The sequence below is a fragment of the Oncorhynchus masou genome, chromosome 14 (assembly GCF_036934945.1).
Source record: "Oncorhynchus masou masou isolate Uvic2021 chromosome 14, UVic_Omas_1.1, whole genome shotgun sequence".
In the NCBI taxonomy this organism is placed as follows: domain Eukaryota; kingdom Metazoa; phylum Chordata; class Actinopteri; order Salmoniformes; family Salmonidae; genus Oncorhynchus; species Oncorhynchus masou.
In genome coordinates, this window is record NC_088225.1 from 27,403,596 (window position 1) to 27,429,171 (window position 25,576).

Below are 25,576 nucleotides of genomic sequence, written 5' to 3' on the forward strand. Positions count from 1 at the left end.
CACGCAGATGAACAGGGACCCTGAGCCTGGCCTTTTTTGCTCAGTTTATATAGCCCCGTTATTGTGTTACTATTTTTTCTATTTGCTTATTCTCTTACTTTTTTATTTTATTTATTTATTTCACCTTTATTTAACCAGGTAGGCAAGTTGAGAACAAGTTCAAGGAGGACGACAAGCGCGCCGAGGCCCTGACACTACTTGAAGAGTCTTTTCAGTCGGGCTGTCTACAGAGCGCTTACCTGCTTTGGGAACATAACCTAATTCAGAACGCCATAGGATGTTTCTGTGTTGGTTAAGGACAGTCAGGCCTGGGGAGAACCAAGGGCTATATCTGTTCCTGGTTCTAAATTTCTTGAATGGGGCATGTTTATTTAAGTTGGTTAGGAAGGCATTTTAAAAAAATATCCAGGCATCCTCTACTGACGGGATGAGATCAATATCCTTCCTGGATACCCTGGCCAGGTCGATTAGAAAGGCCTGCTCGCTAAAGTGTTTCAGGGAGCGTTTTACAGTGATGAGTGGAGGTCGTTTGACCGCTGACCCATTACGGATGCAGGCAATGAGGCAGTGATCGCTGAGATCTTGGTTGAAGACAGCAGAGGTGTATTTAGAGGGCAAATTGGTTAGGATGATGTCTATGAGGGTGCCCGTGTTTAAGGCTTTGGGGAGGTACCTGGTAGGTTCATTGATAATTTGTGTGAGATTGAGGGCATCAAGTTTAGATTGTAGGATGGCTGGGGTGTTAAGCATGTTCCAGTTTAGGTCGCCTAGCAGCACGAGCTCTGAAGATAGATGGGGGGCAATCAGTTCACATATGGTGTCCAGAGCACAGCTGGGGGCAGAGGGTGGTCTATAGCAGACTGCAACGGTGAGAGACTTGTTTTTAGAGAGGTGGATTTTTAAAAGTAGAAGTTCAAATTGTTTGGGTACAGACCTGGATAGTAGGACAGGACTCTGCAGGCTTTCTTTGCAGTTGATTGCAACACCGCCCCCTTTGGCAGTTCTATCTTGTCTGAAAATGTTGTAGTATGGAATTAAAATTTCAGAATTTTTGGTAGTCTTCCTAAGCCAGGATTCAGAGACAGCTAGAACATCCGGGTTGGCAGAGTGTGCTAAAGCAGTGAATAGAACAAACTTAGGGAGGAGGCGTCTAATGTTAACATGCATGAAACCAAGGCTATTACGGTTACAGAAGTCGTCAAAAGAGAGCGCCTGGGGAATAGGAGTGGAGCTAGGCACTGCAGGGCCTGGATTCACCTCTACATCGCCAGAGGAACAGAGGAGGAGTAGAATAAGGGTGCGGCTAAAAGCAATAAGAATTGGTTGTCTAGAACGTCTGGAACAGAGAGTAAAAGGAGGTTTCTGGGGGCGATAAAATAGCATCAAGGTATAATGTACAGACAAAGGTATGGTAGGATGTGAATACAGTGGAGGTAAACCTAGGTATTGAGTGATGAAGAGAAAGATATTGTCTCTAGAAACATAATTGAAACCAGGAGATGTCATTGCATGTGTGGGTGGTGGAACTAATAGGTTGGATAAGGTATAGTGAGTAGGACTAGAGGCTCTACAGTGAAATAAGCCAATAAACACTAACCAGAACACCAATGGACAAGGCATATTGACATTAAGGAGAGGCATGCTTAGTCGAGTGATCAAAAGGGTCCGGTGAGTGGAGAGGTTGGTTGGGGGTCACGGCGATTTAGACAGCGAGCCAGGCCATCGGTAGCAAGCTAGCATAGGATGGAGGTCGGAGCCTTTTAACTATGCATTGTTGGGAAAGGGCTCGTAAGTAAGCATTTCAGGGTAAAGTCTTCAGCTGTTGTATTCGTCGCGTGTGAACAATAACATTTGATTGGATTTGATTCTGGTGTTTGGCCGTCCTTAGCTATTATACAGTTTTAATACTATCGTGACACGAAACGCACTGTTCCGGCAACTACATAAGACATACAAAAGTGTGCAAGACACCTCTTCCAAAGAGTAGATTAAGCCATTTTAGTCACACCCGTTGATCACCGGTGTATAAAATCAAGCACACAGCCATGCAATCTCCATAGACAAACATGGCAGTAGAATGGCCTTACTGAAGAGTTTAGTGACTTTCAACATGGCACAGACATAGGATGCCACCTTTCCAACAAGTCAGTTGGTCAAATTTCGGTCCTCCAACTGTAAGTGTTCGGTCTTCGGTTGTAACACTCACTACGGAGTTCCGACCTCTGGAAGCAACGTCAGCAAGAACTGTTGGTCGGGAGCTTCATGAACTGGGTTTCCATGGCCAAGCAGCCGCACACAAGCCTGACTTCATGTGCAATGCCAAGCGTTGACTGGAGTGGTGTAAACCTTTTGGTCATGTATGTTATTTTACCCATTTTTCTCGCCAATTCCGTGGTATCCAATTGGTAGTTACAGTCTTGTCCCTTCGCTGCAACCCCCTGTACGGACTCGGGAGAGGCGAAGGTCAAAAGCCGTACGTCCTCCGAAACACAACACAACCCAGCCAGTGTGTCAGAGGAAACACTGTACACCTGGCGACTGTGTGTGTGCACTGCGCCCGGCCTGCCGCTAGTGCGCAATGGGACAAGAACATGTCCTTATTACCCGGACAGTGCTGGGCCAACTGTGCGCCGCACCATGGGTCTCCCGGTGACGTCCGGCTGCGACAGAGCCTGGACTTGAACCAGGATCTCTGGTGGCACAGCTAGCACTTCGATGCAGTGCCTTAGACCACTGCGCCACTCGGGAGGCCCTTGTCGTGTATGTTTGATGCAGAATTGGGCCAGTGCAGCACAGCTTGGCTGCACTCTGCGGTGCAAAAGGGGTATAATCCCGATGTGAGCCGTACCCTTTCCTGTCAATCAACTTCAATGGCCCTGAAACTCTGTTTCAACAGCCTTGGAGAGCAACACCGAATGGTCTGCTGCGGACAGATGACAACCGTCATGCACCTGTCATATCATTCACCACCACCAAGACCTAAATCACCACTACATTCACTGTGTGTGAAGGCAAGGCAGGTAACTTCCTTTTTGAAATATAAGGCCTCTCTATCCTCAGTTGCTACAAATCTGATTATGTCTTTGTGTTTAGACAAAGGGACTGCTGTTGTGACTGGCCTCAAAGAAATAGGGCTCCTCTGTGAAAGGGGAGTTAGGAACATTTATCAACCCTTGTACTTCTTGCCAATGGTCAGTGTGTCTTCTTGTGTCACGTTCGGAGGGTCACACCAGAATAGTAATATTAGTTCATTGGGTGAGGAAGGTAGGGAATAAAACTCTCAGAGGCAGTGTCTTCATGCTAAAGTTTATGTGCTGAAGAGCTAATTAAAGACGAATGTATGATAGAAAAAGCAGTGTCATTAATCTCAAAAATGCATCTCTTTCATGGCCTAATATTAGGCCCAAATTCATTTAAATCAACAAATATTCTGTCTAAACTCTAGAATTAAGCTATTAATGTTTAATTTTAAATCATTGCATAAGGGATAGACAAAGGACATTACCTGCGGAAGACACATTTCAACTGAATGCCTTCATCTGTACAACTGAATAGGTATCCCCTTTCCCTTTCATGCATTTACAAACGCAATGCTGATGCAGTAAATATATACGATTTGTCGTTCATGTGAAAATTGAACGTCAGTTGCTGACTAAACTAAGATAAACGTCCAAGTGATGTTGGTCTTGATATAAACATGATAGATGTAACGCAAATAATACGTCTGTATTTTTTATAGAAATTATGCCCTCCGGTTTTCACGGTTATTGGTCCAACCGAATTATTTGGCCTAAATGATTGGACAAACGACGATCCCCAATACTGGTGAAGCAGGTCCAAAACAAATAATTCCCCCAAAATAACGTTGCTTTATGATATGTAATTTATTTTAGTCTCAGAACAACTATTAAACACAGTTTTATGAAACCCTTATTGAATCATTCCAAATACAAGGCAACCTTACCTTATAAAAGAAAGGCTCGATATGTGAACTTAATGTGTTCTCCTTAGTCAGCGTATACAATTCCTCCTTTTCAAAACGATGGCTTTACATGTCCTCTCTGTTGACGTTCGACTTAACACCCGAGGTTGCGTTCGTTTGGCTGTGAAAGTGTGTATTTTTACTCAGTAAACGCCAGTTAGGGAGGCGATGACATTGCACCAGACACAGTGAAAGGCCGAATTCATTGTGCAAATACAGATACAATCGTCAACAGAGGCAATCACGTGACCGTATCCTGTCTGTCACATGACCCTACACCAGCTGTGTGTGGGGGTTTCGTTGGCTCCTTGCTGCCCGGGACGTCCCAATGATCCCGAATAGCACTAACCGTATGTTCCCTTTTCTTTCGAAATACAGGAGTCATTTGGGGACATGAAACTTGTGTGTCTCTGGGTATTCTGTAGATGGGGTGCTATTGTATAGTCATTTAAACTTGTGACAATTGCATGGTCCAATAATTATATAAGCAAGAATACTTTACTTATATCAGTTTGATATTAAGAAAATAAACCCTTTCTCATCAGTGCAACTCTTTGCACATAAATTCATGTGCATACATACTGTATTTTTAACTACCGAGTGGGGCAGCAGTCTGAGGCACTGCATATCAGTGTTAAAGACAACCACGGCTTCGAATCCAGGCTGTATCACAACCAGCCCTGATTGGGATTCCCATAGGGCATCGCACAATTGGCCCAGCATCGTCCAGGTTCAGCCACCATTGTAAATAAGAATGTTCTTAACTGACTTGCCTACTTAGAAGGTTAAATTAAAATATTCAAATGCGTGTGTGTGTGAACGCTGCGGGTGTGGCCCCCTGGCGGTCGTACTGCTCCCTGGGCAGGGCAGTTAAAAAGGGTGGAACAGGTTGAGGGAGTGTCAGTCAAAGCAAATATTCAACACATACATCTGCAAGTCCACATGCTTGTTTTAATAGAAATTGATACCGGGTGCACAGAAATATCTTCACACAAGTCACTTGATGGTACAATGTAGACAAAAAACAAGCCAAATGTCAACCTTTATGTAGAAAAAGACGTGTACTTCTTGGAATGAAGCCAAAACCAATCATCCAATTTCAAGTAAAAGGCATATTGTCACAGTTCTTTCTTCCCCCACCACATTTACATATGTACATAACAGACCAGGGATATAAGAGTCTGACCTAACAGTTTTAAAAACATATTTACAGTCACAATCATTTGTGCACAAGGGGTGTGTCTGAAATGGCACCCTATTCAGTGCCCTACTTTGACCAGACCAATGAGTCTGCGGGCAAAAGAAGTGCACTACATATGGAATAGGATGACATTTCAGACGGAGCCCAAGGACTCCGTGTCCTGATGAAGGCATACAGTACTTATCAACACATCAAGTAATCATTTGCCTTTTAGTGTCTTCACTTCCGTTTCCCCAAAAGGAGGCAATGCAAATCCACTTAATGGAATAACATTAGTAGTTGATTGTTCAAGCATAGAAAACATCACTGTGGAAAAACAAACGCTCCTCATTCAATAGAAGTGCCAGACCTCATTCAAGACGAACCCATTGGGAGAAACGGTGGGCAAAACGAATAGACTTGCTTCGACAAAACTGTGACCTCATTGGTCAATGTTCATGGCTCAATGTTCAGATGACATCACTGATGATTGAACCATAGAAATACAATCATCTATTATATTTCTAGGGCATCAATTTTAGTGGTTTCTAACAGACAGATGTAATCATGTGCTCTCACCCATGAAATTAGGTGTTATGGGGTCAAAGGTTAGGGGTGGTGGAGATGACTGAAATATTCTGCTTCTACAAAATGTTGCTGTTTTCAAATGAAACAATACCTTGCTCTTGTTAAAGCTTGTAGAATTGATTTGTTCCTGTAGTATAGGTTCTCTCCTGTGCGCCAACTCTAAACAGTAACAGTACAATACATGCAGCACATGTACAGTACATACAAAACTGTAGCTAAGAATGTATTTCCGTACACTTGAATTACTATCATATCAGTCTTCACAGGTAAAAGCTATTTACCTCATAGTCCCCTCAATTAAGTTTTAAAGTACCTTTGGTATGTGAACAAACAAATGACAAAAATGGATCAGAGAAAATCCAGACTCAAAATAAGGCTTTAGACTAAACAATAGTAGATATCTAAAGTACAGATCGAGCCTGGAATCCCAACTGAACTTGGCTTTGTTTCACTACTCAGTTTGGATCCCAGGCTAGTACAGAGCAGCCAACTCCTGACCATTCTGTACAGGCAGTGCATATCAGAATCTCTTCACTGGTATAAACGGGGATTCATGAAACTCCCAACATCAGAAGAGTTGCAGAGAGCAAAACAAAAACTGTTGCATCGATTAATAATTGTAATCAAATACAGTCAACAATGCAGGTTGTGGTTCTTTTCACATGTGGAAGTCTTCATACAGACATATTTCAAAATGGTCCGTGAGGTGTCTTTTTTTAGGTGGTAGCTGCAATCCTTTGAAATCTGAGATAGGTTGTTGTTGCAAAAGTCAATGTGTGAGACCAGCGCGGAACACAATCTGGATCAATGCAATGTAACAAAGTCATGAGGTGGATAGTGAAGAGCAGTTCCAATGGTTTTTCAGCTGATGAAGGTAGTCTCACAAATGACACCCTCTTCCCTATGCAGTGCACTACTTTTGAACAGGAATTGGGTAGGAATCTGGTCAAAGTAGTGCACTACATAGGGAATAGGGTGTCATTTGGGATACAGCCGAAGTCAGTGAAATATGAGAGGGAGCCATCTGATCTTTCTCAAGCAGAAGATGTCTGTTTACTCGTGCGGAATGTAACAAAATAAAAAAAGTCTGGATTCTGGAGAGACCGTTTGGGTTTGTGTGTAAAGCTTACAACAGGTATTTGTGATCTTATGGCGTTCCAGGAACCAGTGCAGATTTCAGGCCCTCATGAAATGTAGAATATTGTCAACGACAGAACAGTGCTCCTGGGTCGTGTTCATTAGGGCAGGAACATTTAAACTTTTTCAACAGGAGACAGAAATTATAATTTCTTATTGGACAAGTCCAGGTAGTCCCTTTACTTTTGGGTCTGTTTGTCTTCAGTTTGGTGCCTAATGAACGCGACCATGGCAAAAGAGGGTGAAGTTGAGGCAGGGTGGTAGAAAATCATCTGAATCCATTCAACGGTGAGTCAAGTCAGTGCTTACAGGCTTAGGAAACCGACACTTGAGGCATATACCACCTCTTCATCCTCCCCTTCCCTCTCCCCTCCGCTGTGAGCTGCTGCGTTCTTCCTCTTTACCTGTTTGCGAGCTGCAGCCCGGGGTCTTTGCACCGGCACCAGGAGGCGGAACCCAGGCAGAGCCTCCGTGATGCTGGAGGTGGAGCCTGGAGTGGGGTCCGGAGGCAGCGCCGTGAAGGTGCAGGGCATCAGGAGGAAGAGGAATTGGAGGAAGGGCTGGCACTCTGGACGGAGGAGTAGCCTGAGCTGTGGAAGTCAGTTGTGATGAATGAGGAGAGGGGCTCTCGCAGTCGGCTCCTGGCACTCCCCTCCCCTTCATACTCCTCTTCATCTTTGTTCCCCTCACAGAAACTGTCATCGTCGCTGGAGAGGGCTCGACAGTGCAGTTTGGAGTCCTCGGGCTCCGTTGCTAGCTCCAGTGTAATGGCCAGAACAGAGGCTACACAGAAGAAGATACTGTTAGCTTGGCAGCATATGATAGTGAGTGTAGTGACCTCATGTGAACAAAAATCCAACCCATGTCAATCATTGGGACCACACGATATCATGATACACGATTCTATATGTATTGCGATTTGAGGTTGCCAACATATTGCTCACTATGTCTGCTGCAGATAAGAGAACATGAGAAATTGAGTTTTGATCAGCCACGGAAATAAAATAAAAGAGCTGAAAATATATTGATCATTATTCTTTTTTTTCTTTTTTTTTTTTTAAGGTGGAAAACAAGCTACGGGAAGAAAAATACCAGAGTTTTGGCGCCAGTAGAGCCGACTAGCGCTAGCTACAGTCAATTATTATTTATTTTTTTACAAATCCATACTTCAGAGTCAAATATCGATATAATAATCATCCTGAAATACTGATATACACAACTATCGATTTCCTCCCCGTCACTATCAATTATGGATGCCTTAAAAGGAAAACGGCACACAAACTCTTTGTATTTGTTTCATTAGTCCATTGCTGATGTAGTGAAAAACAATTGCGCAATAGATTTCAAGATATTCAACTTTCAAAATGCAGAAATACAGCCGCCGGTACGATGCATTTTGCATCATATGATGCTGCGTTTTGCATCATATGATGCTGCGTTTTGCATCATATGATGCTGCGTTTTGCTGCCTGCCTCTGAGCAGTCTGGTCTGTACCCCACATAAGGAGAATAATGTCAGACTATGTCTTCCAGTACATAGTGATGTCACTACATCTAGTTCACCAGTTAGAATGGCCAGCATGACACCAGTCTTCCATTAACCCCCATCTCTAGATAGGGCTGGGGTGTATTCATTAGTGTAAGCTTTGCAATGGAAAACAAAAAACAGGTGTTTCTTATTGGACACATTCAGGTAGGTCCCTCCCTGTTTGGTTCCTAGTGAATACACCCCTGGTAAAGAGCTGATCATAAATGATCAGAACTCATATAGTTGATACCCTCCACTCACTCTCTCCCTCCTTGGCCTCCTTCTCTCCTTCGCTCTCCTGGTCCCCCTCGTATCCGGAGCATGAGGTGTCCAGGCTCCAGTCCAGCATGTCCCCCACCAGGGTCTCTTCCTGAGTGGACAGCTCAGCTGTGGGTGTGGCCACAAAGCTGCCTCGGTGCACAGGCAAGGACTCCTCCCGTCTCCTGGGGGAGAGAAAAAGCATATTTATCCAAGTAAGCTTGGAGTCACGTGATATGGTGTGTGGTCCTCTCACTAGGACTGGGGAAACCATGCAGTTTATTAGGCTACAGATGGAAGTTATGAAGAATGTCACCGGGTGGTGAAAGTGCACAGTGATGAGCTTGATGCTCCTTCACAAGAAATAGAGGGTCTTATTCTGTTGACATGATGATCGATGCTTGACTAATAGAAATATTCCCAGTCTTCTCCATAATAATCTCATGTATACAAGCCTGTCCTGCAGGTAGGAATAGTTTGTTTAACACAGCTTTCTGACAAAACTAAAATCAGTCAAGTGGAAAATGCCATGGAAATGCACTGGACTTTAGATTTGTATTCGGTACATGAAAAAGGCTTAGCCAAAAGGTACATTGTGTGCACTACATCATCACGCAGGCCGTTCGGCAGAAACACCACTGGTATAAAAACTTGCAGATTTTCTCTGTGGAGATTTTTTTTTATTTTTTGCATGAAAATATGTAACCTATTTGATGAAACCGAGCTACTCTGTCTTCTTAGTTCAGTTAATTCAATGTTTTTTTAAATGTTAAAGTCATAAAGGATGACAAAGTTGAATATTTATTTCCATTGTGGTCATCTAGTGGGCAGATGGCAATTACTCAGTACAGCATAAACAAACAACTTTGGTTTGAAAGCACTTTTTTGGATGAGACCAGCGCTGGACAACCACCATAAAAGGCTCCGTGAGAGTGGTCACACTTGCCCAATCCCAAATTAACCCCAAGCTTTGACAATCTGCCTAGACACTTGGCAAGGATTGGACAGAGGAAAATCCTCCCTGGCCTATAAAAGAGAGCACAGTAATCATTATATTGCTCTCACATTTGAGTGGCTTAACGTAGGAACCCACCTCTTGCTGTTGCTGGAGGGGGAGGAGAGGAAGGTGTGGATGTCAGCTGGCTGGCCCGTGGGGCTGGGCAGCACCATGTAGGGTTCCACCTCAGGGACCTCCAGGACCTGACACAGCTCCTTGAAATCAATCACCTGGGAGAGAACACAGGTACACAAACACACTGGTTAGGGTAGTGTTAAGTAGGCACAAACTGGAAGACAAAGCTCTTCAACTGAGAGGTACTATCTGAATTTGTCCAATAAGAACATATTGTTTTTCTTTGCCTAGTGATGGAGGGGACAACATATTGATATTATGACTCCAAATATTGATTTGTAAAAAGGAAAGAACACTAGGTAACGTTAGTTAGCACTAGTCAGCTGTACCTGTACAAAAACTCACTATTTTTCATCCTATAATTGTTTATTTTTTTTGCCAATCAAAACTCATTCTCATGCGCTCTGTAACAGACATATAGTGACCAATGTTTGGAACACCGAATCACAATACATATATCAGCACCTAAGTATTGTGATAATGTCATATTGCGGGGTCCCTGGCGATTCCCATCCCTAGTTTTGCTACGATGTGCACACCACCAGTACAGCCAAAAGGAGAATATCCAGGCCAGCAGCCCAGCATTGTGCACTTCGCCTTGACATACTAGTTTGAAAAAGGCAACAGTCCATGTCAGGAGATGACAAGCTCACCTTTTCGTTGCTGATGTGTTGGTAGGCCTCATCCTCAAACCTCTGCTTGACACCTGTCAGAGACATTTGCCTGTAGTCTTTGGGTACATCCTTACTGAAGCTGTCAGAGAGAGAGAGGAGAAAGAAGAGAGAAGAAAGAGACATGAAAGAAGAGAGGAGCATGATTAATCATCCAGTCTGTGTTCTCCAACTGTGTTAGATCCAATGGGAAATCATATCAGTATATGATAGTACTTTGTTTGAAAATTGGACGTTGTCAATAAAGTGCAGTGCCTCCCACTAGTCTGACTCACACAAGTATGGTGCAGGGTGAGTCATCCCCCACACACACAGTCCTTAGCAAACACACCCCCTCCCTCCCTGCCACACACACCCTAGGTCCAGCTCCCTCCCACTCACCTTTCGATCCCAGCCAACACCCCACCCCTACGGCCCTCTGCATCAGGGTCACTGTGACCCTTCGCTAATGATGATCTACGTTGTGGTTAACAGGAGCAGATTTTGTGCGTCCCAAATGGCACCCCACTCCCTACACATTGCACTACCTTGAAAAACATGTGCACTAGGGAATAGGAGACAATTTAGGACATAGCCACAAACAAACAACCTGATCTTGTAATCAATACCATTGTCCAATTTGTCTGTCTGCAGCGCTGGCTTGCAACAGTCTAAGAAATCACCACACTACTTTGTTCATTTGTCTTTATAAGTATGTGACTTCATGTGATTTTCTACAGTGTGCTCAAAGAACTGCAGGAGGGAAAACGTAGAACAGCAGGAGCTGGCCTCTGTAAGTGTGCGGTGAAAGACAAACAGCGGTCGGTGCATTTTACTGGCTTTATAATGAGACAGCAACTGACAGCCCTCCTGCCGGGGACATGAAGGAGACGGAGGGGGTGAGGGAGATTGTGAGTGGGCGGAGTCTTAACCACCCATGTGGTAAAAACCACCTACCACACACACAGAAAACCCAGCCTGATCAAAAGGGCTAAGAGGACCAAAACACAACCTTTCATCTCTTCAACTAAAATCACTATAGGAGATTGGCATTCCTCACCTGCTTGAAATCACACTCATATTGAAAAGAAGCATGGCATTCATCAGAACTGCTACCTTTCTGACCTGCAGGGGGTTCTACAGTAATGGTGCCCAGAGAACACTTCAGGATTGTAATAATACCGGAGCAGTCCTTTAAATAGCACTTCACATTGACTACTGTGTGTGGATGATGAACCGAGGAATGAAAAAAAAAAAAAACATCTCAGTAAGTTATATAAAGATGTCTTCTCACAAACACATTCTAAATAACACACCTGCATGTACGCTAGTGTTGCCTTATTCCCCCTAACGAAGACTACAAGTATAAAAAAATCTTTCAAAACAAGCTAATGATTGGTTCTAATCATGCGCTGACAGCGCTAATTAGCACAACTAACCGCCGTCTGTCATTCCCCCATTGCTGCTTCCCAGAATTGTTTTTCTTCCACTAGATAACACAGCCCCAAAGTAAAAATTAGCAATAAACATACAAAATAATTTAAGGTTAGGATTGGGCACAAGGTTAGCAGTTTTAGGTTTGGTTTCTATTCTTAAAATCAGATTTTTTTTTTTTTTTTTTTTAAATAGGCAGGGTTTATGACTTTGTGGCTGTGTTAACTAGTAACGGAATGAAAAAATGGGAGAAATGCTAATTGCTAGAATACTAATTGATAGCAGGATGGGCTGCTGAGGGACAATGGGGATCTCCAGGAAGAGGGGCTATTGATACTCACCACAGCTAGCCTGCATGCTAACGAGGTTGTTTACTACCACAACCAGCAGGCAAGCTAAAATAGAAACAGCTTGGTTTCAGTCAACAACGAATAGCCACAAAAGCTCTTAGACTACGGCTGGACGATGTGTAAACTTCATAAAACAAGCCATACTGGCAATTGCAGTACGGAGGATTTTCTGTTCTCTAGTATGTAATTGCTGACATCTTCGAACTATCAGCTTGACACAGATTTGACACCTGAGGTCAAATCTCTCTAGCCGACCAACTTTTACAGTGTATTTGTAGCAGTAGAGTGTGAGGGTTGTGTGTTTTGCTTTCACAGCTACACACCAACCCTCCTCTGCCAATATGCCTCTATCACCTTGGTAACCCTCATGAGAACAAAGTCAAGCCAGCGAGCACCCCTTGTTTGTCAGGCATTGGATTACAAGGGAGAGAAATAAAGGGAACAAATATTGGAGAAAGAACAGTACAAGAGAGGACTTTCTAACCCAGACTAGCATAAGCCCTTGTATCTAGTATGCATATAGAACTGTTTAATAACCGGTTATAGTGATTTCTAGGACGTCCGTGGCATTATAACTTACCACTTGACATAGAGTAGTAAAGTGCAGGGGACCAGGTCCTGCTTGGAGAAGCCTGTATACTCAGCCAGCTGGATGGGCCAGATGGGAGCTGCAATGCAGAGAGGAAGAGCAGGGGTCAAGGCGACACACTAGAGCATCAAGACTGATATGACGTCCAACTGTTCAACAAATTTTAAAATAACGCCTCAGAAGTTTTAATGAGAAGCTGATGAACTAGACTAGGTATTCAAAGGGTGGGTAACAGGGAACTAGTGTTGGCCCCCCCAAAAAATTGGGGTTGCAAGAAATGTTGAAAATAATGGGATCCCCAGAAGTTCTGCTGGGAAGAAAAATGGGGTCCCTGCTGAAAAGGTTTGAATACCACTGCTCTAGGGGTGTTTGAAAACCTAGGTCAACAGTGTGTGTGTCATGTATGGTTACTGAGCAACTCCCTTGGGACTGGGGATACAGCACTTCGATAAATCTAAATTTTGAAGACCACCCCCTCAGAAATATTTTTTTTGTTACACTTCAGTTCGAAGCTGATCAAGTGAATACAGAAAGACATCATCGGGGTAGATTACATATCAGTTTGTAGACAGAGTTTAGAAGACAAATGGTCCGTGTCCCAAATGGCATCCTGTTCCCTATATAGTGCACTACAGCGCAATGTGCCATTTGGGACACAACCGTAGACTGCCTGTTTGCCCGCCTTACCGTAGTGGTGCAGTGCCCGTGTGAGCAGCAGGATGGCATTGGCCAGGTGGGCTGAGGAGTATGTAGTGAGGGCTGAGTAGAGCAAGGTGAGCTCACACAAGTAGCTGAACAGGTGGACACTGAGCCGCTCTAGGGGTAACAGAGACAGCAGCACCTGGCCGTAGTCCAGCAGAGTGGGAGTCTGCTGAGACAACACCAAATGAGTTGAACTCATAGAAATAAAAATTACTAGAAAGGACTAAAGACAGTTGATAATTTTGAACCCCCCCCCAAAAAAATATATATATATTTTCACTTCAACAGATGCCTTTAGCCCAAGCTGATGAAACAAATACAGGTACCATCTTCAGGGCAGACTAAACATGTTGACATAAGATGGGTATAGACTGTGTGTGTTTTCTCCACTCACCCTGATCTTGCCCTCCAGCACAGAGACGACCTCCCCCATCATGCGGACCAGGTCCTCATACTTGTAGGTGTTGTCTGTGAGCCACACCGCCTCCCGGATGGTCAGGATATCCTTACTGATGTACCTAGAGAAGGAGACGTCATATTCATTAGGCAGAAAACACACTGAAACAGGGAGGGACGGCCTGAACTAGTCCAGTAAATAACGCTTGTTTCCGTACAGTCTCATAATTCTGAACATTGAAAACCCCTCAGAAAGAGGCTTTGTTGCACTGGAGCACCTGCCTTTAGCTAAAGCTGATCAAGTGAATACAGATGTACTGTACATCAGGGCAGACTACATAGAGGATAAAATACTGACTAGTTTGTATCATGCTTCGGGTTGCAAAAATCCAGCTACTTTCCCAAAATCAGGAAGGAATAAGCAGGATGCAACATTCCCAACCAGGATTTGTGGAAAACCTGGGCATTTTGGGAAAATTACAGGAACGTCCCAACCCGAATGATGCTACATCCACCTCCAACGTTTTCTGTCTCGTACCGCGTGCAGACAACCATGCAGGCGATGCCCAGCAGCTGCAGGCGGGCCTTGGGCACGGAGCGCAGGGCCAGGTAGCGGTCCACACAGCCCACCGTCACGTGGAGCGTCAGGCTGGAGAAGTCCTTCATGGTGGTTACCTCCACCAACCAGTCCACCAGGATGTATCTAGAGAGAGATGAATACTGTTATGTACCTAGAGAAGGAGACACACGAGAGATAAACACTAATGTACCTTGTGAGGGGAGAGGAGTCACAGAAGAGAGAGATTAATAATGTTATGTACCTAGAAAAATGTGGTTATGATAGTAAATAGCATATTTATTTATTTTTACCTATATTTTACTAGCCAAGTCATTAAGAGGGCTTAGAATTTTGAAAGCCCCTTCAAATAAAGAATCTTTGCCCTTAACGCGAGACATTAACCAAAATTGATAAAACAACACAATTGGTACGAAATCAAGTGATCTTCAGTGTGGGAACAGTCAGTTCCAGACCAAACCAGTAGGTTACCTCATGGTGTCATTGATGCCCTGTCGGAGCACCTCCTCCGCCCTGCGTCGGGGCACGGGGGGACATGAGCGAAACAGCTGGGCCACAAGGTCAGCACAGGCCCTCTGCTCCAGACCCAGCGGGTTGTCACTGCTGCACACCTTGGCCAGGGACAGCTGGAAGCATGCACACACACAGAGAGAGAAAGGGTCAAAGGGCACAGGTCAAAAGTCATGCCAGGCCTGCCAAGCAAGCTCAACAGGATGGAGAATGTAAAAATAAAATAAAAACACCACCTGTGCTCAGTAACATCCTCAAGGATTAATCCACTTTAAATGGTTGGGAGAATAAACAAAACCATAGATTTAGTCTGTGTGTGGATTTGGACTGCCTGTTCTAGTCAACGGCTACATCATCATGTCTATGCCATTGGAGATATAGACACACAACCGTACAAAAATTTGGGGGTCACTTAGAAATGTCATTGTTATCCATCAGAAATGAATAGGAAATAGAGTCAAGAGGTTAGAAATAATGATTTGTACTTCAAACTTGGCTTTGTCAAAGAATCATCCATTTGCAGCAATTACAGCCTTGCAGACCTTTGACATTCTAGTTGACAATTTGTTGAGGTAATCTGAAGAGGTTTCACCCCATGCTTCCTGAAGCTCCTCCCACAAGTTGGATTGGCTTGATGGGCACTTATGGTCAAACTGCTCCCACAACAGCTCAATAGGGTTGAGATCCAGTGACTGTGCTGGCCACTCCATTATAGACAGAATATCAGCTGACTGCTTCTTCACTAAACAGTTATGGCATTACTTGGATCTGTGCTTTGGGTCATTGTCCTGTTGTGTGAGGAAATTGGCTCCAATTAAGCACCGTCCACAGGATATGGCGTTGCAAAATGGAGTGATAGCCTACCTTCTTCAAGATCCCTTTTACCCTGTACAAATCTCCCACTTTATCACCACCAAAGCACCCCCAGACCGTCACAATGCCCTCCACCATGCGTGACAGATGGCATCAAGCACTCCATCTTTTCTGCATCTCACAAATATTCTTTGTGATCAAAACACCTCAAACTTAGATTAGTTTGTCCATAACACTTTTTTTCCAATCTTCCTCTGTCCAGTGTCTTTGTTCTTTTGCCCATAGTAATCACTTCCTTTTAATTGGCCAGTCTTGAGATACGGCCGAGAAGGCCAGCATCCCGGAGTCGTCTCTTCACGGTTTATGTTGAGACTGGTGTTTTGCAGGTATTATTTAATGAAGCTGCCAGTTGAGGACTTGTGAGGCATCCATTTTTCAAACTAGACACCAATGTATTTGTCCTCTTGCGCAGTTGTGCACTCCCACTCATTCTATTCTCGTTGGGGTCCGTTTGCGCTACTCTGTGAAGGGAGTAGTACACAGAAATGTACGAGATGTTCAGATCCTTGGTAATTTCTCGCATGGAATAGCCTTAATTTCTCAGAACAAGTATAGACGAGTTTCAGAAGTAAGTTTTGTTTCTGGCCATTTTGAGCCTGTAATTGAACCCACAAATTCTGATGCTCCAGATACTCAACTAGTCTAAAGAAGGACAGTTTTATGACTTCTTTAATCAGAACAACAGTTTTCAGCTGTGCAAACATAATTGCAAAAAAGGTTGTCTAATGATAGATTAGCCTTTTAAAATGATAAACTTCGATTAGCTAACACAACGTGGCATTGAAACACAGGCGTGATGGTTGCTGATAATGTGCCTCTGTACACCTATGTAGATATTCCATATAACAGTTAATAGTAGTAATTTACAACATTAACAATGTCTACACTGTATTTCTGATCGATGTGATGTGATTTTAATGGACAAACCTTTATTGCTTTTCTTTCAAAAACAAGGAATACTTAAATGACCAACTTTTGAATGGTAGTGTGTGTGTGTATATTATATTGTCAAATCGGAGGGTCTGCTGTCCGGGCCTCTGGCAGTCTCTATGGGGGTGCCAGTGTTCAATTCTTGGACAGACTCTCTTCTCTGTATACATCAATGATGTCGCTCTTGCTGCTGGTGAGTCTCTGATCTACCTCTATGCAGACGACACCATTCTGTATACTTCTGGCCCTTCTTTGGACACTGTGTTAACAACCCTCCAGGTAAGCTTCAATGCCATTACAACTCTCCTTCCGTGGCCTCCAATTGCTCTTAAATACAAGTAAAACTAAATGTATGCTCTTGAACCGAACGCTGCCTGTACCTGCCCGTCTGTCCAACATCACTACTCTGGACGGCTCTGACTTAGAATACGTGGACAACTACAAAAACCTAGGTGTCTGGTTAGACTGTAAACTCTCCTTCCAGACCCACATCTCCAATCCAAAGTTAAATCTAGAATTGGCTTCCTATTTCGCAACAAAGCATCCTTCAGACATGCTGCCAAACATACCCTTGTAAAACTGACCATCCTACCAATCCTCGACTTTGGCGATGCAATTAACAAAATAGCCTCCAATACCCTACTCAACAAATTGGATGCAGTCTATCACAGTGCAATCTGTTTAGTCACCAAAGCCCCATATACTACCCACCATTGCGACCTGTACGCTCTCGTTGGCTGGCCCTCGCTTCATACTCGTCGCCAAACCCACTGGCTCCATGTCATCTACAAGACCCTGCTAGGTAAAGTCCCCCCTTATCTCAGCTCGCTGGTCACCATAGCATCTCCCACCTGTAGCACACGCTCCAGCAGGTATATCTCTCTAGTCACCCCCAAAACCAATTCTTTCTTTGGCCGCCTCTCCTTCCAGTTCTCTGCTTCCAATGACTGGAACGAACTACAAAAAGCACTGAAACTGGAAACACTTATCTCCCTCACTAGCTTTAAGCACCAACTTTCAGAGCAGCTCAGATTACTGCACCTGTACATAGCCCACCTATAATTTTGCCCAAACAACTACCTCTTTCCCTACTGTATTTATTTATTTTGCTCCTTTGCACCCCATTATTTTTTATTTCTACTTTGCACATTCTTCCACTGCAAATCTACCAGTCCAGTGTTTTACTTGCTATTTTGTATTTACTTTGCCACCATGGCCTTTTTTGCCTTTACCTCCCTTATCTCACCTCATTTGCTCACATCGTATATAGACTTGTTTATACTGTACTATTGACTGTATGTTGGTTTTACTCCATGTGTAACTCTGTGTCGAACTGCTTATCTTGGCCAGGTCGCACTTGTAAATGAGAACTTGTTCTCAACTTGCCTACCTGGTTAAACAAAGGTGAAATAAATAAAAATATATAGATATCACACTCAGCAAAACAAACAAAAGTCCTTTTTTCAGGACCTTGTCTTTCAAAGATAATTTGTAAAAATCCAAATAACTTCACAGATCTTCATTTTAAAAGGTTTAAACACCGTCTCCCATGCTTGTTCAATGAACCATAAACAATTAAATGAACATGCACCTGTGTAACGGTGCGTAAGACACTAACAGCTTACAGACGGTAGGCAAATAAGGTTACAGTTATGAAAACCAAGGACACGAAAGACGCCTTTCTACTGACTCTGAAAAACACCAAAATAAAGATGCCCATGGTCCCTGCTCATATGCGTGATATGCTTCCTTGCAGCATGCCTGAGGACTGCAGCTGTGGCCAGGGAAATAAATTGCAATGTCCATACTGTGAGAAAACTAAGACAGTGCTGCTACAGGGAGACAGGACGAACAGCTGATTGTCCTCGCAGTGGCAGACCACGTGTAACAACACCTGCACAGGATCTGTACATCACACCCGCAGGACAGGTACAGGATGGCAACAACTGCCTGAGTTACACCAGGATGCACAATCCCTCCATCAGTGCTCTGACTGTCCGCAATAGGCTGAGAGAGGCTGGACTGAGAGCTTGTAGGCCTGTTGTAAGGCAGATCCTCACCAGACATCAACGTCACCTATGGGCATAAACCCACCGTCTCTAGACCAGACAGTTGTCTCACCAAGGGTGATGGTCAGATTCACGTTTATCGTTGAAGGAATGAGCGTTACACAGAGGCCTGTACTCTGGAGCGGGATCGATTTGGAGGTGGAGGGTCCATCATGGTCTGGGGGCGGAGTCACAGCATCCTCGGACTGAGCTTGTCGTCAATGCAGGCAATCTCAACGCTGTACGTTACAGGGAAGACATCCTCCTCCCTCATGTGGCACCTTGCCTGCAGGCTCATCCTAACATGACCCTCCAGCATGACAATGCCACCAGCCATACTGCTCGTTCTGTGCGTGATTTCCTGCAAGACAGGAATGTCAGTGTTCTGCAATGCCAGCAAAGAGCCCGGATCTCAATCCCACTGAGCACGTCTGGGACCTGTTGGATCGGAGGGTGAGGGCCAGGCCCATTCCCCCCAGAAATGTCCGGGAACTTGCAGGCGCCTTGGTGGAAGAGTGGGGTAACACCTCACAGCAAAAACTGGCAAATCTGATGCAGTCCGTGAGTACAAGATGCATTGCAGTACTTAATGCAGCTGGTGGCCACACCAGATACTGACCGTTACATTTTATTTCGACCCCCCCTTTGTTCAGGGACACATACAATTTCTGTTAGTCACATGTCTGTGGAACTTGTTCAGTTTATGTCTCCGTTGTTGAATCTTGTTATGTTCATACAAATATCTACACATGTTAAGTTTGCAGAAAATAAACGCAGTTGACAGTGAGGACGTTCCTTTTTGTACTGATTATACACACACCCATTCAAAAGTTTGGGGTCACGTAGACATTTCATTTTTTTTGTCCATTCAAATATCAATTACAGTGTAGACATTGTTGATGTTGTAAATGACTATTGTAGCTGGAAACAGCTGATTTTATATATAAACAATCAGAATTGGCCTGCCTCTGTAAACAAAGCCAAATAGACACACACCTGTGCTTCCCAGCATCCTTTGGCTGCGTAGTCCCTGAGCGTGCGTATGAACTGGAGGTACCTGCCTGGGTCCGCCATCTGAGAAGACAGCACAGGACCACAATAAGTTATCAGGTAGTTTGACTAACATCAACACAACAGGGGTTTTATATCACTTTTACACCCTTTAACTACACAACATACATTGTAACATAAACAAAGCCTTTTGAGATGTGGGGAACCAGAGAGAAGGGAAACTCACTGCGGTTTTCCGGTTATGTTCCCAAAGCAGGTAAGCGCTCTGTAGACAGCCCGACTGAGACGACTCTTCAAGTAGCGTCAGGGCCTCGGCGCGCTTGTTGTCCTCCTGAAACACACAGATTGAAACCATGTTTCAGTAGTCAGTGTTTCAAACAGCACATTTAAATACTCCTCTCTATCCAGCACAAGGCCTACTGAATATGTAACAGGGTTCTGAGTATGCAGAACCTTGTTACATATGTTTCACAATTCCAGACATTTAATCCTAGTAGAAATTCCCTGTCTTAGGTCAGTTTGGACCACCACTTAATTTTAAGAATGTGAAATGTCAGAATAATAGTAATTTCAACTTTTAATTTCTTTCATCACATTCCCAGTGGGTCAGAAGTTTACATACACTCAATTAGTATTTGGTAGCATTGCCTTTAAATTTTTTAACTTGGGTCAAACATTTCTGGTAGCCTTCCACAAGCTTCCAACAATAAGTTGGGTGAATTTTAGCCCCTTCCTGACAGAGCTGGTGTAACTGAGTCAGGTTTGTAGGCCTCCTTGCTCACACACACTTTTTCAGTTCTGCCCACAAACCTTCTATAGGATTGAGGTCAGGGCTTTGTGATGGCCACTCCAATACCTTGACTTTGTTGACCTTAAGCCATTTTGCCACAACTTAGGAAGTATGCTTGGGGTCATTGTCCATTTGGAAGACCCATTTGGACCAAGCTTTAACTTCCTGACTGATGCTTTGAGATGTTGCTTCAATATATCCATGTACATTTTCCTCCCTCATGATGGCATCTATTTTGTAAAGTGCACCAGTCCTTCCCGCAGCAAAGCACCCCTACAACATGCTGCCACCCCCGTGCTTCATGGTTGGGATGGTGTTCTTCAACTTGCAGGCCTCCCTTTTCCCTCCAAACATAACGGTCATTATGGCCAAACAGTTCTATTTTAGTTTCATCAGACCGGAGGACATTTCTTCAAAAAGTACGATCTTTGTCCCCATGTGCAGTTGCAAACCACAGTCTGGCTTTTTTTTTATGGCGGTTTTGGAGCAGTGGCTTCTTCCTTGCCGAGCGGCCTTTCAGGTTGTGTCGATATAACTCGTTTTACTGTGGATATAGATACTTCTGTATCTGTTTCCTCCAGCATATTCACAAGGTCCTTTGCTGTCGTTCTGGGATTGATATGCACTTTTCATACCAAAGTACATTCATCTCTAGGAGACAGAACGCGTCTCCATCCTGAGTGGTATGACGGCTGTGTGGTCCCACAGTGTTTTACTTGCGTACTATTGTTTGTACAGATGAACATGGTACCTTCAGGCGTTTGGAAATTGCTCCCAAAGATGAACCATACTTGTGGAAGACCAGAAAAAAAAATTCTGAGGTCTGATTTCTTTTGATTTTCCCATGATGTAAAGCAAAGAGGCTCTGAGTTTGAAGGTAGGCCTTGAAATACATCCACAGGTATACCTCCAATTGACTCAAATGATCAATTAGCCTATCAAAAGCTTCTAAAGCTATGACTTCATTTTCTGGAATTTTCCAAGCTGTTTAAAAGCACAGTCACCTTAATGTAAGTAAACCTCTGAACCACTAGAATTGTGATACAGTGAATTATAAGTAAAATCATCTGTCTGTAAACAATAGCTGGAAAAATGACTTGAGTTATGCAAAAAGTAGATGTCATAACTGTCTCACAAAAACTATAGTTTGTGAACAAAAAAAATGTGTGGAGTGGTTGAAAAACAAGTTTTAATGACTCCAGACTAAGTGTACGTAAACTTCCGACCTCAACTGTACACACACACATAACAACCACTGAATGAATGTCAGAGATTAATCAAGGATTGTTGGTATGTAAAATTATTACTGAAACAAAGCTGCTTTAAAAGATCCGTGTGGGTTCATGGGAGTGCAGAAACAAGAAGGTGCGTAGCGAGCAATCAATAAGTGAAGAAGAGGGAGAAAACATTTATCCTAACTGGGCTGATGACAAGCAGGGCTGCCTAGAAGGTGACAGTGTCTTCACAGCCTCATCAGAAACTAACGAACTGTGTTTTGGTTACCATAGAAATGGATGAGGCTGTCACTACAAAAATGACCACACTAACGCCTCTGCCTTTCTGGAAGACTTGCAGTGGTGTGTGTACACTTACATCAAAAAGCTGGAGGACTCTGGCCAGACAGTGCAGCAACGTACCCCTCCTCTCCTACAAAAAATAAAAAACAGCAAAATGTGAAAATGTAGCCTAATGAAATCATTGTTAGAGCGCAACAAAACTATTTTTATAGAAACATTGGATTTTTCATTAAAGTCCATTCATTCCATTGAGCAAAGACAGGCTCATCTATTTATAAAAATCGACAAAACAGAGGTGATACATGCAGGGCACTACAAGAGAGGACAGGAAAAAAACAGGCTATAAGGGGTGGAACTTTATGGCGGGGTCTGTTGGTCAGAAATAAATGGGGGGCGAGACACAGCGTTACACAAAGCAGCATAAGTCTCTCCCCATTTGTCTTCATTAACAAGGTCCTGTTGGCCTTCGGCAGACTTTTTTGGTAGCAACATGTTTCCGAATTCACCTCTCCTTTCTTCCCATGCAGTGTGATGCCTACATTTTAGTAATTTAGCACACACTCTTACCCAGAGTGACTTACAGAAGCAATTTGGGTTAAGTGCCTTCCTCAAGGGCGCATTCACCTCGTCGGCTCGGGGATTCGAACCAGCGACCTTTCGGTTACTGGCACAACCCTCTTAAAACCCCAAGGCTACCTGCCGCCTTTACACATCTTAATCAGTGTTGATAATGGATGGAAAGACGATGGACAGCTCTGAGTGAATAAACCAGGAAGGCACAACCATAGAAACAGATTCAACATTACTCATTATATTTCTATGGGTAAAACAGCCCTCAAATTTGTATCCAGGGTATTATACTAAACATGTGTTTTTCCGATAGGAACCAAGGGAGAGGACAGTGATAGTTGCTGAGTTTGGCTTTGTCTATGGCTGCCCATCTCCCCAGCCAAGCTCAACCAGGCCTAGCCTGGTAAACACTTACCACATTGGTTTCACACTCCGCCTTGAGCCTGTCAAACACCACAGCCTTGCAGCAGCTCCCAGTGGGGGACCAGGGCGGGCGGATGAACACCCAGATGAAGGGATCGGCGGTAGGGGAACGCAGGCTCTCCGCCAGGCTGAAGAACTGGGATGCCTTCCGGCCGCACACGTCGGCACGCCCTTCATCACTCAGCAACGCTGGGACAGAGAAGAGGGTGATTATTATACAGGAATTAATTAAGTGATTTGGTCAATGTCAATCACTGAGCAACCTCATAACCAATTCAATGAGAAACAATGGATGACAAGTGCAGTGAGACTTACGTCCTTCATTATACAAATATGCAATCCCTAGTTTCACAGCTGCCTCGAAGTTCCCCTTCTCTGCGGCCCTGAAAGAGGAGACAGAAACCGAGAAACATATTAGGGTATGTATGCGCACTTTCAGTCTCCCTCATGTGAAACTGACATTGGAAGATGTACAGAGTCGAGGTCAGTGTTTGGGTGTGGGAGGAGTCCATCCTACCTCTCAAAGAGCCAGACTGAGTTGGGGGATGGCCAGGTATCCCTGAAACTGACCCGGGCCCAAACACTAGAGTGGTTATCAATGATGTCACGGAGCTGAGAGTGTACCTGGGAGAAAACCAAATGCCTCAGTTAGCCTCCAACATGGCAATCCTCCATGCATGTTCAAAATATTCTTCTTCCTTTCAATAACTGGGTAAACATAACATTCCTTAAACATGATAAAGGAGGAGTATACAGGAGGAGACTGATACACATTGTGACTCACCAATTCAGGTGGTGACAAGATGTTCAGAAGAGACTCCCTCAAATTATGTTTACTCCAGAGGCTGTTCAATTGTTAGAGAGTGTGTGTGTGTGTTTTAGATGTGTGTGTTCACGTCTTTAACTTGCGGGGACCAGAAGTACCCACAATAATAGTAAACAAACCAAAATTTGGTTAATGTTAGGGAAAATTGGATTTTGAATGGGACTGAATTGTATATCTCCACAAGATTAGTTAAACAAGACCGTGTGTGTGTTTGTGAGACTCACAGCTCTGACAGCCAGCAGGTCCTCAGCAGAGAGGCATTGGAGCACACATAGAAGCACCTCTTCGGGAAGAGACAGCAGCGTTAGGGCTGGAACACGCTTACGGACCCGCTTCCGTACTGGAACCGTGAAGCATTTGGAACAACGACAGTGTAGCACTAATGATGAGAGAGAGAGGGAGAAGTATACTTTTATTACATTTTATAACTCTTGCCATTTTAGATACAGATACCCATCAAATGCAAAAAAAACTCCCTCTTTCCAACTCAACTGACCCTCCAAATAAACTAACTCCTACTCACACAGTGCCCCCATACATTTAGTCTCCAACTGTGGGACACCGTTTATTACTGACATTGTTTCATACTGTTTATTCAATAGTATTTGTTTACATTTCTCATCTATATGCTGCACAAGAGACAGTAATTCCCACCTGAAAGTCAGTTTACGTTTGCTACAGCTTGCTGGCTCAAACTAAATCAAATTAGGCAAAAGTGACCCAGTTAGATATAATTTATATATTATTAATTTTATGATATATCGGTAGTTATAACCAATGGAATCTATTTTGACTAATTAGCTGGCCAAGTTCTGGCTAATGTTAGAGTTCAGCTTAACTCAGCGCCCAAATTTCCCTCCTCAAAACTAGGTACATTTAACATCTACTGTAGAGCTTCTTAGATTTAAATCCAAAAAAAGTTAATTATCTATTTGCGGGGCTTTCAAAACCACACAAATGTAATGACTTTACAACGTAGCTAACTATGATATAAAATGTTACGAATGCTTTAGTTTCAAATAAGGCACATTTATAACGTTAGCCACTGAACTAACGACTGGCTCTAAGTACTGGCATCAAGCTGTGTACCAGTAGCTAGCTAACTAACTAGCCGTCATTACATCAGCAAACCATAACAGATAGCTAGCTAGCAGGCTAGTTAGCTGCTAACGTTATCAAGTCAGCTATCTACTGTAGCTATAAAACTTGTTATCCACTCATGCTATCCACTCTCACACAATACAAGTTCTCTAACCTAACGTTTACATGTTAGATGGCACATTCACACCGTAGCTTATTCAGTCGGAGATACTTACCGCTTACTTTCATTTCGTGGAGAGATCACCTTAAATACAGCAAGCTCCCTAGCGTTAAAGTTGTGCAACCACAAAGCTGACAGTGAACAAAATACGAGTAAATATAACTTGTGTTATAAACTATGGTAATTCCAATGAATTATAAATTTGTCTAATTCAAAAAGACAGCTTGAGAGCGCTGTCTAGCTTGATGGGATGTTGTGAAATTAATAGCATGAATTCAAATCCATGCATGCATCCCTCTCAACTTTTGAGATCC

The 25,576-nt window shown here is 43.6% G+C and overlaps 2 protein-coding genes across 2 annotated transcripts in view; both read right to left on the reverse strand.

Moving 5' to 3' along the window:
* Window positions 1-4,183, reverse strand: part of abca3b (ATP-binding cassette, sub-family A (ABC1), member 3b) — a 46,853-nt gene extending 42,670 nt beyond the window's left edge. The window contains exon 1 of the mRNA XM_064987068.1: window positions 3,965-4,183. The gene's annotated coding sequence lies outside the window, so the exon portion shown is untranslated. The remainder of the gene's footprint in view (window positions 1-3,964) is intronic.
* A 938-nt stretch (window positions 4,184-5,121) lies between these two features.
* ccnf (cyclin F) lies at window positions 5,122-25,576 on the reverse strand. The gene is given in 18 exon segments (XM_064987069.1): window positions 5,122-7,428; window positions 7,431-7,670; window positions 8,677-8,858; window positions 9,767-9,900; window positions 10,459-10,558; window positions 12,820-12,907; window positions 13,516-13,696; window positions 13,925-14,048; window positions 14,465-14,629; window positions 14,975-15,129; window positions 19,861-19,938; window positions 20,102-20,206; window positions 22,259-22,312; window positions 23,168-23,364; window positions 23,491-23,558; window positions 23,693-23,799; window positions 24,226-24,380; window positions 25,318-25,576. Coding segments are annotated over 18 exon segments (2,382 nt in total). The 5' UTR covers window positions 25,331-25,576; the 3' UTR covers window positions 5,122-7,192.